This window comes from Biomphalaria glabrata, chromosome 14 (assembly GCF_947242115.1).
Source record: "Biomphalaria glabrata chromosome 14, xgBioGlab47.1, whole genome shotgun sequence".
In the NCBI taxonomy this organism is placed as follows: Eukaryota; Metazoa; Mollusca; class Gastropoda; family Planorbidae; genus Biomphalaria; species Biomphalaria glabrata.
In genome coordinates this window covers 18,582,930-18,600,633 of record NC_074724.1, presented here as the reverse complement: position 1 = coordinate 18,600,633, position 17,704 = coordinate 18,582,930, and the positions used below count along the sequence as shown (strand labels likewise).

The 17,704-nt window shown below is 33.0% G+C and overlaps 1 protein-coding gene across 3 annotated transcripts in view; it reads right to left on the bottom strand.

Moving 5' to 3' along the window:
• The window catches only part of LOC106060277 (nicastrin-like), a 56,863-nt gene extending 39,391 nt beyond the window's left edge, over window positions 1–17,472 (bottom strand). For all 3 annotated transcript variants that reach the window (XM_056009905.1, XM_056009906.1, XM_056009907.1), the window contains exons 1-4: window positions 17,333–17,472; window positions 2,559–2,666; window positions 2,215–2,338; window positions 1,772–1,905 (exon numbers count right to left, since the gene is read on the bottom strand). In XM_056009905.1, coding sequence (XP_055865880.1) covers window positions 1,772–1,905; window positions 2,215–2,338; window positions 2,559–2,666; window positions 17,333–17,420 — 454 coding nt within the window. In that variant the 5' untranslated portion in view covers window positions 17,421–17,472. The remainder of the gene's footprint in view (window positions 1–1,771; window positions 1,906–2,214; window positions 2,339–2,558; window positions 2,667–17,332) is intronic.
• Between the last annotated feature and the right edge of the window lie 232 nt (window positions 17,473–17,704).

The following is a 17,704-nucleotide window of genomic DNA, read 5'->3' as shown; positions in this document are numbered from 1 at the left end:
TGAAAGCCTGAAATGTTACCCATTTAGTGGTATTCATCAGATACTCTTCTCATAGCCATAATTCTCAGAGAAGTGTGTCTATAAGGAAAAAAAGCTAGGTTCTGGTCCCAACAGTTTGGGAACCAATGGAGACTTTTAAGCTAGTGGTGTTGAGGCATGTTTGCCTTAAGGTGTAATGAAGGCCCGTGTTAGCAGTGTCAGCTTAGGGATAAGATGTGATCATTGATATGTGATATGTATATGTACTATGAATTTTATGAATAAATGTAAATAGTTATTTCACTGAGAGCCAGTCTTCACAATGCATTCTATAATATTCCTTGATCCTCATTCAGTGTGTACAAATTTGGACTGGTTGTCAGAGACTATGGGAGACCCATGCCATTGGAAGCCTTTTAATGAGGTGCTTGAAACAACTACCACTTGCAGAAACCCACTACCAGCAACAACAACCACACTACCACTTCCAACAATAAAAAACTTAGAAAGCAGAATGATTGTGCATAGGACAGCATGAAATTGTACCAATTAATTCTGGGTAGAGCTCAGCGAAATCATTCAACTTGCAGCCCAAACAAGCAACATCAGGGATATATACAACAGAAATAACAAGTCAGCACATCTTAAATCAATCAATGATCATATCATCACAGACAGGTGCAAGCAGATGGGTCAAAGACTACTCTGAGCACCACGCAACAAGCTCAGTCTTGGATGCTATCAAACAACAGCCTACATTGCATGAGTTGGACAACAAGCCCACCTTTGTTAAACTTAACAAAGCCATAGAAAAAGATGACTGCTGGCAAATCCCCTGACTGTGATGGCATCCACCCAGAAACAATGCAAATCTGCATTAATACAGCCTCTACAAGAACTGCTCTACAAGAAGATGCTATGACACAGGATCTGTGGGATGCACAAAGATAGCCAACCTTTAAAGGAACAAAGGTAACAGAAGAAATTGAAACATCTACAGGAAATTTTCCCGTCTGAGCTTTCAGGGAAAAGCCTCTGCCAGAGTGATACAGAAACTCACTACCCAGAATCCAAAAGTGGCTATCCATTTGGAGATCCACATTTAACATTTTCTCTCCCTGTCAGCTACAAGACAAAAAAGCCTTCAATCTAGTGAGAAATCTTTAAAATTTAGCTTGAAATTGACTGTCCATTCACAACTAAAAAACTATTTAGATTTTGAATTCAAAGGCGTCTGCTCGAAAAACTTTAAAATGAGCAGAGCATTTAAAAAATTCAATGAAGGCATTTACCTCATATCCAGATAATTTGAATGGCTTCAGGACAGTGAAGTGAGGAAAGAATACTGATGTATAAAACTAAGAAGTTGTGATGCTGTCCTTATATATGAAATGTTCCAATCAGTGCCTCAGCATTGTGTAGTGAGCAATCTTCTTTGTGATAGTGTATCAAGAGAATGATTGAATAGTTTTTTCATGCTGTCTATGACGTATAATGCACATCTACTGGTGCATCCAATCAGCACAAGTGAAAACCAATTAATCTATGCTCTTGATACATGTATGGTGATTATCTCTCACTAACATAAAGAAGACTGCTCACTTTACAGGTATGGTAGACCAGTAATTTGTTGCCATGATCAATTTGTCTTTTTCCCTCAATAATTTTTTCATAAAATTGAGGTTGTAAGAAGAATTGTATAAAATGTGTACTTTAATACAACTTAATAGCTATAACAAAATTTAAATTAAAAGTTCAATTTAATTTGTATTCATTAAATTCAGCCTCTTACCAAATCTATCATTAGGGCATTGATCAACAGATGAGAATCCATCAGATGGTAAAGGATTATGTGTAGAATTATGCACATTTATAACCATGATCCCATTCACTCTACTTGACTGTGCCAATGTTATAACTGTATCTCTGGAATAAGCAGTTTAATAATTATTGATAGGAAAAAATAATCCAATTAAAAGTTCCCCAAACTCAACCTGAATAGCAGAGGCAGTGACTTTATTCTTCTCTTTCATATGATCTAGGATACAACCAAAAAATGTTTTCTTTCTTCTTTCCATTTGAAAATGGTTTTCATTTTTTACCTCTTTGTCCTCATTAGGAGTTTGGCTATGAAAACTTTGGTTATTATTATTTCTTGTTATTGTTACATACTAAAAGATATAAAAACTAGCAAAAGTTTTAGGGTTGATATTTGTTTTTGAAAAAGATGTCTACCTTGTGAAATTAGCAGCCTTAAGTACTACCACATAAGGACTGTGTGGGCCAGAATTCAAAACCCACTCCATGTCTTTGATTGACTGGATGTAATGAACAGTTCCCACATTGCCATTTTCACTAGCTGAAAAAAAACAAACATAAAATATGCTTTTGATTTTGTAAAGATGATCTTGCATTCTTGCTTTGTCTATTCTTCAGACATCTGCTTTTTCATAAATATATATTTCATTGCATTGTTATTTTTCAACAAACTGAATAATTATGTAAGAATCATAATGAAACAAAAATTGGTGTATTCTAAAAACAAATGATCAATTAGTGGAAAATGAATATGTTCTTACAAGTACATCCAACCTGATGCGTAGCATTAAAATTTCTAAAACAAGCACTCTGTGTTGCTAATTCTATGTACATTTTATGTTCTGTTCTATCTGTTCCAACGCATGACACTGTTTAAAAATGAAAAAAAAATTTGTTAAAAAAATGTATACAAAATCTTATAATTACAGACATTCTTTTTAAAAGAACTAAATTAAAATTAAGGAGAATATTTTTTTTTACAATACTTCTATGTTAATGTATATCGTTGGGAAAAGAATTATAAGCTGGTTGGCCACACTGGGAAAACTCTAGTTTGAACATCATAATTTCGTTAGAAAACTAGAAAAATATTTATAGTGAACAGACTATACATCTTCAGGTATTTCTGCATGTAGGCTCCAATCATTCATGAGTTTAATAAATTAATGTTCAGGAACATTTTGAACACCCTCCTCTAAGTTAAGATTTAAATGGCAATCACTAGAATATTATAAAGACTAGTACATTTATGAGGCTGAGGTGGCCAAGTGGTTAAGAGCTTTGCTTCAAAACCTGGGTTCAAATCTTGGTGAAGACTGAAATTTTAAATTTCAGGATTTTCAGGGCTCCCCAGAATCTACCCAACTCTAATGTGTACCTGACTTGCGTTGGGGAAAGTAAAGACAGGGTAAAATATGTTCCATTTTTTTAAAATGAAATCCAACATAATCGCTCTGTAAGTGCATAAAAGAGGTACCAGGTATGGTCTTATAAAAAAAAAGTATTTTTATGTGTTTCTTGTTTCTTTTTCAAAACAAAGTTGCCCCATAATCAGTCTATTCATAGAACAACCAAGACTAAAGCAGGCTCATATTGACTAAAGCAGGCTCATATTTCAGCTACATGTTTAGAGTTCTACAGCTCTCTGATATTTCAAATTATAAATCAGTGAGGCCCAAACTACGGCCTGCGGGCCGTATCTGGCCCACGACATGGTTCCAACCGGCCCGCCAAAACATTGGCACAAAATGTAGCAAATAAAAAAAAAATTTTAAAGGTTGAAAAATGTATTTACTCTATATCAGACTCTCACTTTTTCATTGATGGATTTCATTCTAATCTATTGTTTTGTAATATTCACGTTATTTTTTTTTCTATAAGAACACAAGGTTTTGTTTTGTTTTTTGGTGACAAGAGTTAACGGTTGTTTCTCATAGTATGTTTAGAATTCATAGAGAACCAATTATATTTAAACCAGATATCTGTGAACAGCTTCTGGAATCACATTTATTTATAACAGTGATGACTAACCTTATACGGTCTGCAGGCCATTTTAATTTAAAACACTCCTGAAATAGAGACTAAACCATTTTGGTTCTCCATGCACCAAACAAATGGTTTAAAGACTTTAGGTTGACAGACAATTGGTTCTCCATGCACCAAACAAATGGTTTAAAGACTTTAAGTTGACAGACAATTGGTTCTCCATGCACCAAACAAATGGTTTAAAGACTTTAGGTTGACAGACAATTGGTTCTCCATGCACCAAACAAATGGTTTAAAAACTTTAAGTTGACAGACAATTGGTTCTCCATGCACCAAACAAATGGTTTAAAAACTTTAAGTTGACAGACAATTGGTTCTCCATGCACCAAACAAATGGTTTAAAGACTTTAGATGGTTTAAAGACTTTAGGTTGACAGACAATTGGTTCTCCATGCACCAAACAAATGGTTTAAAAACTTTAAGTTGACAGACAATTGGTTCTCCATGCACCAAACAAATGGTTTAAAAACTTTAAGTTGACAGACAATTGGTTCTCCATGCACCAAACAAATGGTTTAAAGACTTTAGGTTGACAGACAATTGGTTCTCCATGCACCAAACAAATGGTTTGAAGGCTTTAGGTGGACAGACAATTGGTTCTCCATGCACCAAACAAATGGTTTAAAGACTTTAAGTTGACAGACAATTGGTTCTCCATGCACCAAACAAATGGTTTAAAGACTTAAAGTTGACAGACAATTGGTTCTCCATGCACCAAACAAATGGTTTAAAAACTTTAAGTTGACAGAGAATTGGTTCTCCATGCACCAAACAAATGGTTTAAAGACTTTAGGTTGACAGACAATTGGTTCTCCATGCACCAAACAAATGGTTTGAAGGCTTTAGGTGGACAGACAATTGGTTCTCCATGCACCAAACAAATGGTTTAAAGACTTTAAGTTGACAGACAATTGGTTCTCCATGCACCAAACAAATGGTTTAAAGACTTAAAGTTGACAGACAATTGGTTCTCCATGCACCAAACAAATGGTTTAAAGACTTTAGGTTGACAGACAATTGGTTCTCCATGAACCAAACAAATGGTTTAAAGACTTTAGGTTGACAGACAATTGGTTCTCCATGCACCAAACAAATGGTTTAAAGAAGTGATGCCCAAATTACGGCCCGCAGGCCGGTTGACGTGGTTTTATCCGGCCCGCCGAAATTGTCGACACAAAGTGTAGAAAATCCATTGTCCAAAAAAAAAGTTTAAAAAATATCTTTCGCTACGTTAGAGTAGATGGATTGGTACCGATAGTTAGCCCATATATTTGTTTTATAAAGAAAGAGTGGTTCCCTTTAAAAAACATTACATTAAACAGCTTTAGGAAATCAAACAAATAAATAAATAAAGCGGCATTCATGGTTTGAGACGTGATAGTTAGATTGATAGATTACACCTAGAGTGGAGGATGGATGAGATATATTTACATAAAATGAGAAGAAAATGAGTCGGCTGCATGTCTATTTTCTGTTGCCGCTGACGAGTCTACCGACAAATCTGATACCGCTCAAACTTTTTTTACTTGTTCGCGATAAAAACAAGTTTGAAATCAGAAAATTGGTAGCTATTTGGAGCATGCATGGGATCGCCAGTGGCAAAACACTGACAAAAAAGTTTCAACCATCACCGAGAATCTTTTTCCTTTGGAGAAATTAGTGGGAGTGACTACTTATGGTGCCACAACTATGGTTGACAGCTATAGTTTTTAGAGGTAAAATGGAACCAAGCCTCATTGAATTATTCACTAACAAAATCTATGGACCATGTGATGATGATCGTGTTCAGATTGAACAATATTCATCGTTTCTAAAATCCAATGTGCCAAATGCCCAGTCAGAGCTACAACCTGATAGACTTACAAACTAGACATCCTTGCTTGATACATTTCAAGTGATGCAGACTATTGATTTCTACTCCATGTTTCTTGCATAACCTTTTCAAAATCTCCGAAAACAAGTGTTATGGATGATCTCAATAATTGACTTATTGACTTAATCCTGTGCACTCTCATGGGAGCATTGGGCCGCAAACTCTTCACCGAACTCGGTTCTGAGCAGTTTTCTTCATCTGCTCCCAATAATTACTAGGACTTCTTAGTGGGACAAACTTTTTCAGTGCGAATCCGATGCTACGTAATCGTATCGTCTCTTAGACGAACATCTAGAGTTTTAGATTCAGTTCTTCGACTTAGCGTCTCAACTATGCAGCCGGATACTTATAAGTAGTTTAGGATAAACTTATCATGAATTAATGTAAATACTAGATTCATGGGTTTCTAATAAAAATTGTTTTTTTGTATAGTTCTCTCTTTTTTCCCCCTTTTTATTCATGTGGCCCGCGACTCTTGTGTCGATTATTAAAATGGCCCGCCGTCCGAGTGAGGTTGAGCATCACTGGTTTAAAGGCTTTAGGTTGACAGACAATTGGTTCACCAACAAATGATTCACAGAATAGATGGCTCAAAGTTATCTGGTTCTTCAACAACTGGTCCACAGTATAGTAACATATTGCTAATTAATATCCAGCTCATTCATTTGTTTTCATAGAAAGCAACTAGACCTATTTGGGACTAGTATTATACATTTAAAAAAAGAATAATACTGTAAACATAAAAGTTAATGTATACGATTTGTCTACATCTTGCTAACAAGATGATCTATTTGTAGGCATAGCATTTGTGCAAAGTATTACTGAATATTATGTCAATTACATACTACGATACAAATCCAGCTTCTATGAACATGATAAATAAATATAATTTACACTGCTCTTGAAATACACACTGATTGCTATTTATTCACTCTATACATGTTCCCCTTTCAGACCTTCTACAATCTATAGGGCAGGAACCCAGACCTTGCAATCTACAGGACAGATGATGTAAAGGTCATCTGTTTCTGTGGTCAACGGTTAACAAGGGGGGGTGTTATGTGACCAGCACAACAACCAACCCCCTTTAATTTCCCCTAACTAATGTCAGGTACCGGTATCAATTAAAGCTGGGTGGATTCAGAGGTGCCCTAAAAATCCAGAAATTAAAAATCCCAGTCTTCACCTGGATTCAAACTCAGAAGCCAATTGCTTTACCACTCAGCCAGTGCACCTTCTACTTTATACATGACTGACTATTAACTCTTCTCCTACATTGCTATTTCACTAACTTACTTTTCACATGGTCACTTCACTAACATCAATAGCTGACTCTTACATCGTAAGCCATAAGCTTTTGATCTCTCATACACCTTACTTCTGGTCATACATATCTAGTATTCATAACTCATACTTTCATTCATTGTATTCAACGAAATTCACCTAAATATAACAAGGTCCAAAAGTTCAACAATTTGCCTGTGAGTGACATTTGCATTTAAACATTTTACAATTAGAATAATTCTTTTTGTTTTCTTAGCTTTTCTCTTGGCTAGTAGTTTGGTTATCTTGTTCAATTAGCTTAATTTCTCATGGTATGTTTAGAATTCAAATTAATTGATTAAACCAGTGTATTCTTTGCTGAGCCATACACTTTTACTTCTTGATCTAGAAACTATTATTCTCCTGGTGTCCTATTACTTATGTTAGTTGGTTGACTTTTGTCTACTCCTCCACTCTTATATAACACCCCAATTTTGTAACTGTTGTTTTACTTGAAATATTTTATTGGAGGGTAGATTTTAAATGTTAAACCACCACTTGCAATAAAATGCCAAAGGAGTATGATGTTAAAAACCCCATCTGAAAAAAAAAAATCCTAAGGCAAACTACTGTCACCATTTTGAGATTAAAATGCCCCTCCACAAAGTTTTGAGGTTTTATTATTAATTACCCCCCCTTTTCAATAAAAAAAAAAACTTAAGTAAACAACAGTTAACAAAGTCCATGAGTTTTGAATACAAAACACCACCTTCAGAGGGTTTTTAGTCAAAACCCTCTGCAATTAAAAAAAAAAAACTAAAGCAAACTACAATGAGCAAATTCCATGAGTGTAGCCAAAGGTAAACCCTCTTTCTTTGATTAAAATCTAAAGCAAACAACAGTCATCAAATTCTATAGTCTCGGGGGGGGGGGGGGGGGGGGGGGGCAGTTTTTAATCCCCTCCAAAGGTTCTAAAGTTAAAATCCCCTCCAGGGGGTTCTGAGGTTTAACCTCCATTCCATAAAACAACTAAAGCTACAGTCATCAAATTCCATGAGCATAGCCAAGGGGAGATTTTAGTTGAAAATCCCACTCCATAGGGTTTTGAGGTTCCAACCCTTCTCTTCAATAAAAAAAACTCAAAGATACAACAGTCTCCAAATTCCATGAGCGTAGCCAAGAAAGGTTGGCAAAAAAAACAACTTTTAATTAAAAAAAAACCTAATTTCATAAGCAAATCCAAGGGGAGTTTTGAGGTTCAACCCCTTGTCCAATAAAAGGAAAAGCAAAGCTACAATCACTAAATTCCATGAGCATAGCCAAAATATGTTTTGTAATTACCTTCCCCTCCCCCACTCCAAGAGTTACCATTTAAGCCTAGAATTAATTTTTGTTTTCTACCAATAGCTGAAACCCATTAATCAAAGTAAATCTACGCCAATTCAAGCCATAGTCTTAAAAAAATGAGGTTCAACCCTACCTCCAAAAAAAAAAAACATTTCCCACATTGATTTTTCTACCAGTTGCTGGGCTCTGTTAATAAGGTAAAAAAAAAATGTAATAGAAGAGTAGCAGGATATTGCACTGTAGACATGTGTGAATATGCCTTCTTTTTAGTTTTAAATACAGGAAATAATGGTTGAGTGGACCCCACTGGGGATAAATGTCATTCAACACATCTTTTGAAACCATATTTCACATGACCAAACTTTTTTTTTGTTCTCTAGGGTTATATGGATCTGCTGTTGTTTTTTTTTAGTAATGCATGTTATAAGGATAATCTCTGTATTTAAGGATGTTAACCATGAGAGTAAAATAAGAAAACAATATAAAAGCGCTTTTCTTATTTTGACTGATGAATGTCTAGAGTGACCTGTTATAGTAGTAAAAATGTTCTCAAATTATAAAAATAACTATTGTTGTGTATTTGTAAAAAGTTAAAATTGTATTTTAAGCTCTTCATTTGCATTTAATCCAAGCAGTTCTTCTAGTAATTTTACATCCATCTCTTCTATATCATCATCATATTTATTGTTTATATACTGAGGTATTAACATATTCAGAATACCATTTAGCCTTAGCTCGAAGTCAGAATAGAGGGAATTCAACAGTAGTCAAAGCGTCATCTTCCTGACAGTTTGAAATTTCGCCCCATCCGATGTTTGGCTATAATTAAATTCTCACAAGAAATGCTGAGAATTGACTTTGTTTTTATCAAATTTAATTTATCACTTTGTAGCTAAGAATCTAGTATAGATCGAGACTAGATGGTAGTAGATGTTATCGATCTAGATCTAGAATCTAGTCAATCTAAAATGATCTAAATCATACTAGATCTACAACTAAATGAGGTAGTTCCTTATTTCTGACCTACTTTAACCAAAGTCACGTGATAGTTGTAAAAAATGTTGTTTGTAAAATGTTTTACATGTTTCGGATGTTCCTTCAGAGTTGAAGATAGTTTACTTCCTAGTCCAAACCTCCCGCAGGACGACGGGGGATGGGAGCGGGCAGGATTTGAACCCTCGACCATCGATAAATCCGAACGACAGTCCAGCGCGCAAACCTCACGACCAGGCAACAAAGAGGAGAATGGCCTTGTCTTCCTATATTTTTTACAAAATTTTACATTTACAAACATTTTAAAATATTCAGAGTACATCAACAAACTCCCTGAATGTTCAAATAACTTTACGAATGTTTTCATAAAGGGCCAAGAACTGTTCAAGGATAGGTTTAAATTATCAATGATATTTCCTTTATAGTCCACAACATTAAGCGTCAACACATTGCCGATGATACATTCACATACAGAAGAAGATGTTTTTACAAACGTTCTTGTAAGATTAAAAAAAAAGCTTGGTATAAACTACACAAAACACACACACATATATATCCTTATATATATATATATATATATATATATATATATATATATATATATATATATATATATATATATATATATATATATATATATATATATATATATATATATATAGAGAGAGAGAGAGAGAGAGAGAGAGAGAGAGAGGCCTACATATGGGATAATATGCATATTAGTTGAAACATTGTTATTTTCATAAACTTCAGCTATTTTTTAACGTTATATATTTCATATTCCGGTTATTGTGTTGGATACATGATGTATTATTATGTTATTAAAAGTTATATCATTTTTAAGAAATTCACAAAATGTTACATTAAAGTTTCAAAAATGCGTTGACGAAACAGATCTAGATCTATTTTATTACTTAGAAACCAAATTTAACAATGAAAGGGCGGGGTAAGACACATTTGGCCTGTGTAACTGTAAGAGTAGATCTCGATTTATCCTTGACTATCAGATGTGTTATTTGTTCGCTAAACAACTCAAGCCTATTACGCACAAGGAAAACACATGGCGGTCTTTTTATCTTTTATAACAACTAGTCGACATATCGACTACACACTAGCCCTAGAGCTATCTGACCAATACACACTGGTCTGCTGTCCAACTTTTAGTGTTCTACTCAAGTTCAAGTTTGTTTACTTTTGGGCAGAGAGGAAAAGGAGGGGGGGGGGGATGAACGCTAAGAACTGTAAGTGTAGTCATTCATTGTAGATCAAGAAATCTTGATCTCAGTATGGCAGATTATAGGCCAACGCTTCGGTACCTTCTATCAAAGGTTTAACTATTTGTTTTAGTTGAAACTATTAAAAAAATGTATCTCTAGATTCTCCTGTTATTAACAAATTATAGTTTAGCGCTAATGAGTAAATTGAAACCACTAAATATTGACTTAAAACGCTTCAGATTCCCACTACAAACTAACTAAAACTAAGCACGGTGCGCGTGACTAGGGGGGAATACGAAACTACCTCATTGGATCTAGATTGTAGGCTAGAGTAATGTAGAGAATCATGACATAACGTAATGACTAGCTAGACTCTAGCTAGATCTATTTCTGTATAACAAGTTATCTAGATTCTAGATCTAGAATCCAGATCTAGACTAGATATCTACAATGTCACTCGATGTGTTTTGAATCGATAGCATTTCGATATTTTTTTCTATACAAATAAATACGGGAATCAGGGATTCAACATAATTAATTTCTACTAATGAACTTACCAAAAAAAAAAGTCACGTTGGTGTATCAGCTAACTGACGATACCAACCTGGTACCAACCCGCCACTCCCTCACTCTCGCGTTCTTCATTTCTTGACTAAATCTAATTGCTATTAAGAACCAATCAACGTATAGATCTGGACACAATGTGTTCCCCCACCTTTTCTGTTTATCCCCCCCAACAGGACGGCTTAGCGTGACCTCCGTGACCGCTCGTAAGCTAGTCAAGAGAGGGGGGAAAGGATACGAAATGCGTAACGCGACAGGTTAAATTCGTATTTGCGTACTGACGGTCATTTTTGGGAGATTTTGTGTAACGAATACGCATTTTGCGTAACGGTAGGCAGGTCTGCTAGCGCTATTAGAGCATGGAATAGGTTGCCTGAGATATTCAGGAAAACCAGTGACTTGGCAGAATTTAGGTCATTGGTTGATATGCATGACTAAATGCATGACGCGTAGGACATAATCATCTTGTTTTTTGAAGTAAAATCTGTATCATATAAGATAAGATCATTTGCTACCACCATTTTGTTTAAAACTCTTCAACATTTCTAATTTCTTGTTGCTCAAGACCCCATAATTTCCTTCACAACTTTCTAGATCTAACTGCTGAACATACAGTCATTTTATACATCATTGGAAAGCTCTAACGAAGTGCTTTAATTTTAATGGTGTATTAACAAAAATTATTTTTTTTAAAGATTATTTTTCACATCCCTATATTAACTATACAGATCTAGATTTATCATTTAACTATTTAATAATAATAATAATAATTTAATAATTCTAGTTCTAGTAGAGATTATTCTAAGTCTACTATTACTAGATCTATAACTATAATATATAATATACTACTAGATACTTACTACTAGAATACTTCAGAATAAGTAGAATCTAGTTCGTTGAATAGTTCTACTCTAGATTAAATCTACTCTACTGACTCTAGATCTAGATCTAAAATCTAGACTAGAGATCTAGATGTAGACTGACAATGTAGATGTCAAGTCTTCAAGACCAAGATGTATCTGGATCTAGAGTAATAAATGCTATTCGGACACCTATAGGCCAAAATTTGAAAGTCTGACTTTGACAGTGCATTATTTGACAATGGTTTGACATAGAAAAGAAAATGAAGTATCAAAATCTTCTTTAGTTTAAAGCTAAGGAGAATAAGGATGACTACTTATATTTGTACCCCTAACCTATATTTTTTATTATATTTAAGGTCAAAGAGGCAGTGTGTTTTCATTTAATTCGGACAAATTTGACCCACATTATTTGATTCCGGACACCATATAATTTATTTTGGACAGTCTCTATATTTAGGCATCAATAAACTCAGATATTTTAATTCTATATTAACATTAACTAAATTTTAAGATCCCCAGGCATAACCCCTCACATGAAATCATTAAGAAGATGTTTTCAAATTATGCATAAATACGAACACAAAAAATAAAAATATGAACATACTTATTCTACATATATTAGGTCACTGTGATAATGACTTCTATACTGACTTTTAGACTTATTTTATGTTTGCATGATTAGATGTGTGCTGAATGTTTGTGTTTTTTTTGTTTATTAATTTAATAATTTTCTAATACAGATGATCTTTTGTAGTATAGCCATTCTTGCCTAACTGAATCCAATAAGTACTACCAAGCTCACTCCAATCATTTGCCCATTTATTCTCTATTAAAATAACAACAACAAACGAACAAATATAATATAAGATCATTTTTATTGATGTCCAAAACTGGCTGTCCAAAATTAATTTTGGTAAGAAAATAGTAATTTAATTCGGACACTGTACCCTATTATTTTTTTTTTTATGGAATCAAACAACTTGGCTTAAATAAATCAAATAAATCAGCTCCAAAAACAGAATAAATATTGCCGGGCTCATTAGTATAGATTTAGCAAATCAAAAAATATAGAATCTAATCTTAACCCTAAGAATAAGAAAAGGTAAAGTCATCCGGGTAACATAGGAAAAAACAACAACCTGACTCTTAACAAATTTGAAATTCGTTTTTCTTACATAAAAAAGCTAAGGCTAAGGCAAGGAAATTGGGTCAGAATCACTGGAAAATGGACAAGCACATTATACAGCGCACTAGTTTTATAATAAATATTAAAATAATTATTTAATGACCACAAAAAACAGTGAATGTCCGAATTAAATAAACTACTATTGATTATTTGGTAAAACTTCGGAAAATTTTACTTCCCGATCATCGAACGTCGAAGGCTAGATATAGATATGTGAAAATCCGTAAGACCGGAAGTAAAAAAATGGCCTCAAATTTTGAGTTCCGTTTTTCTTACTTTCTGTTCATAGGCCCTTGATTGAAATCGATTATGATTTTAAATCCATTGAAATCGTTGCTAAAATGGGTGAATATGGGTACATTTTATATTGAACATTTAATAATATTGAACATTTTTTTCATGGACTTAAAATAAACAAGATTACAAAGAGAGTTTGTGTTACACAAACTCACAGGCGCCCCCGTCGAAGTCGGATCCCTGTCGGATCTGCATATTCGCATATAATATTCAAGAGGTGATTTAATTTGGATGGTCAAAAGTAATAATGTTTCAAAGATTCATTTGCCGTAAATTTAAATTTAAATTAAATAAAAAATAGTAGATTAGTTTTAGTATATTAAAACATTACAATATTGATCAAAACGTTTGGAAATGAAAATCTACACTTTTTTTTTACACTTTAAGTTTAGAAATTGAAATTCTACATCTTAATCTAGTCTATTTTAGTCTAAACTAGATCTAGAAATTCTAGATCTAGACTCTAAAATAATTTTAATTAGAATATAAATCCAGATCTAGATATACTGTAATAAAAATCTAGGTCTAGTTTAAAAAAATCTAGATTAGATCTAAATCAAGATATCATTCCTTTTTTAAACGCGAGTCACATAATGAGGCTTAATAAACATTACTATACCGAGTTCTTTTTTCATTTCATTTGAAGAATTAATTCCATATGACGTCAAAGGAAAAAAAAAAACACTATGTCACACAGCCTAGCTAGACTAAAAATCGCCTTCATCGATACGAGCCATTTATCGAATGTTCATAGACATTGGTGCACCGAGTGCGTTCTTTTAACATTAGCCTACATTTAAAGAGTCCATTCAAATGACGTCAAAGAAAAAAAATTCCATTACCTCACAATAGGCTAGTACCGGTACCATAAAAAAATGTCTTTATTTACACAAGATATTTAACAAGGGTTCATAGACATTGGTGCACTGAGTTCTAATAGAATTTATTTAAAAAGGATCAAAGCCGCATTGTTTTTGCGTTTTGTCTGTCAGTCGGTCTGTCCGTCATCTTGATATAAAAAAAGAACCACTAAAAGTTATTAAAAATTGATTAACCTTTATTTTACGTTTCAAAACATCGCAATAATTTTTAGGTATGAACACAATTGAAAAGTTTATATAATAGATTGTTCCGGATGTTTGTATAAATAGTAAAAGAAAAAGAGAATTTCAGATAAATGTAATACCGTTAATTAAATTTTTTGGATGGTCTCGTATAAAAATTAGATGTACTACAGCCATGTGGAGAGATTTTCATACCTTACTTTGGTGTTTGGATTGTGTTTTCCTTAAAAATCGGAACATAATATTAACGATAATTAGATTTTTACATGTTTTAGGCAGAAAGTTAAATGTATTGTAAGAGAGTAGTGAGTTAAAATATTTTTCATAAAAATCCGTAAAAACATTATTTCGTAAATGAGAAGATTATTTGTTTATTAATTAGAAGAGGGAGTTCAAACAATTATTTGGCGTTAGTAGATTTTTAAATAAATTCGGAAATTTCTGGCGACGATTTGTAAGAAACAAAATCCGGAACTTTCTTTAACGATTACAAAACTTCTGTTATGTTTTAGCAAGAAAATTAAATGTCTAAAAAGTAATTTTCAGTAATCAATTCTAGTAAATTACTTTTTTTTTAAAGCCCTGAACAACCTATTGTCGATATTTTTAAAATTTGTTTAAAGATGAAAATACGGAACAATTTGATATTGATAACCAAATTATAGTGACGCATTGTCAAATAATATAAAAGTGTAATATTAGTAAATTTCGCGATTCCAAACAATCGTTAGGCATAATTCATGTTTTATAAAACAATATCTGGAACATTTTTACACTTAATGAAATATAAGTCAGTATAGAGATTTTGATTTAGCATTAATATGCTATTTACATAAAAAACGGAACAACATATTATTGATAATGTGTTTTTGCAAAGTTTAAGCATGGAAATTGAATGTAATATAAATTAGAAGAGCAAACAAACATTTGTTGGGGTTGATTAGTTTTGCACACAAAAATCCGGAACAATCAATTTTTAGATACTTAAAACTATTGAGATGTTACGGGAGGAACATTAAAGTGTAAATCAGATTTTCAATAGCTTTTAGAGTTCTAGTTTTTTAAATCTAATCGTGACGGACAGACCAACCAACAGACAAAACGCACAAAAATAATCTTCTTTTATTCGGATGGGGGCACTAAACAAAAAATAAATAAAATCTGATTTTTTTAAAAAGTTTAAGGAATTGGTTTAGTACCTGATCATGTAGCGACGTTACGCTACTGCACGAAAATTGCTGCATAAAAAGTCCATTAAAAAAAATGTGTGTGATATTTACATATAAAATGCATTATTAGCCTTTATAAACAAACAGAAATGTTTTCTTTTAATTTTAGCAGCTAGTTGACCAGAAAAAACATTTTAACTATTATTTATATTTGTTGTAAACATTTCCGGTACATTTTTAAAATATATTTGACTTAGCGATACTGAAAATACACAAAAATTGTCCATCTTTGTTAGCATATTGTAACATTGCCTCCCTTACATTTACGTAATTGTTTTAGAATTGGTGTATTTTTATGAAAAAATCGCTTGCATATTTAATTTTATAAATTAAACGGTTTGCTTTTAGAAAACCAAAAGTAGCCGTTGCACCTAAACTTTTGAAGCCGCATTTAATGATGAAATAATATTTTTCATATCTCTTCTAGTTTTCGAGATCTGAGTGTGACAGACGGACAGACAGACAGACGGACATTTTGCACAAACCTAATAGCGGCTTTTTCCCCTTACGGGGGCCGCTAAAAAGGGTATTTTCGTACTTTTTTAAAACTTGAAAGTATACATATTTTTATTTTTACTGATACTCATTTCAGGTTATGTTTTAGAACTAGATTTTTTTTGTGCTAATAGAATATATATCTGGCCATATTTCTGCCAAGTTTTATCACGATACTTTGCTCACTTTAATTGTTATCAATTATAATGATGATGCATAAATTTGCACTGCTCCCTATGGGATTTTTTATTTTTTTGAAAACTATTTTAAGAAAAAAATCTTGCATAGGCTAGTAGATATAGCAATTATGTATAGGTCTAAATAGATTTTAAAGAGTTTTTATGATCGCTTCTATTTTATTTTTAATTTTAAAGCGCATTTGAAAAAAATTGTTTCAGGCGATTTTGATCCCACTTTTAAAATATTTAAAATAATGTTAATTTCTCCCATCACAACGCCGCCATTTTGTCCACACCCCTCAGACATTTCTTGTAGCTCTAGACCCGATAATTTGTTTATTTTATCAATTTTTACATTCTAAACAAGTGAAGTTCATAATTATAAATGAAATCCGATTTGTGAGCTAAAAATTTACTTATAATACTAGATCTACTATTTAATTTCTTATTTAATAAGTAGATCTATCGTCTACGCAACTCAATTCCAACTTTTTAACATTTTGAGCGGGGGGGGGGGGAGGGTGTCTCGTGGGCTGAGTGAGCTAGACGCTCTCATCTTCATTGCTCCAGTCCATGTCAACCAATCATGACCAATGTTAGAACTTAGGTCAAAACTTTCTGTTTAACCTACATTCATAATTTATACACCACTGGAAAGTTCTTTCAAAGTATTTTAATGATGTACTAACTATTTTTTTTTATTTCACATCCCTAGATATAGATCTTGTCTAAAATCTAGCCTACTACTCAGTGTAACTCTTTAAGTCTTACTCAGTAGTCTGAGACTCACACAGACTGAGTCTGAGTAGATGAAGATGAGTATGAGTGGAATTTACTAGATTATAGATTTATCTAACTAGAGGCCATGATAAATTATAGTCTAGATTTAGCATGTAGATTTAGATCTAGGTCCACTTACCCTTATTACTGTTAGCGAAAAGACAAAAACACGTAATGAATACTTTTATAAACTGTAAAAATAAGTCTTTCTTCCGCGAAGTTGCCATTTTGTTTTTAAATGGTAGGAACTACAGACCTATATATATTTTTATGTTTTAGGTATAAGATCTAGATCAGTGATGGGCAAACTTTTTTTTTTATAAGCGGACACAAATTTGGGCGGGCCGTTACATAAAAGATAACACTAAAAATTTAGATATAGTAATTATTACATTGCATGGGCGTAGCCGGGGAGGGGACGGGGAATTTCGTGACAGTCTTAAATTTTCTTTGATTCTGTTTATTGTATGTCACAGTATGTGATATTTTAATGTTAAACCATGGAATGGTT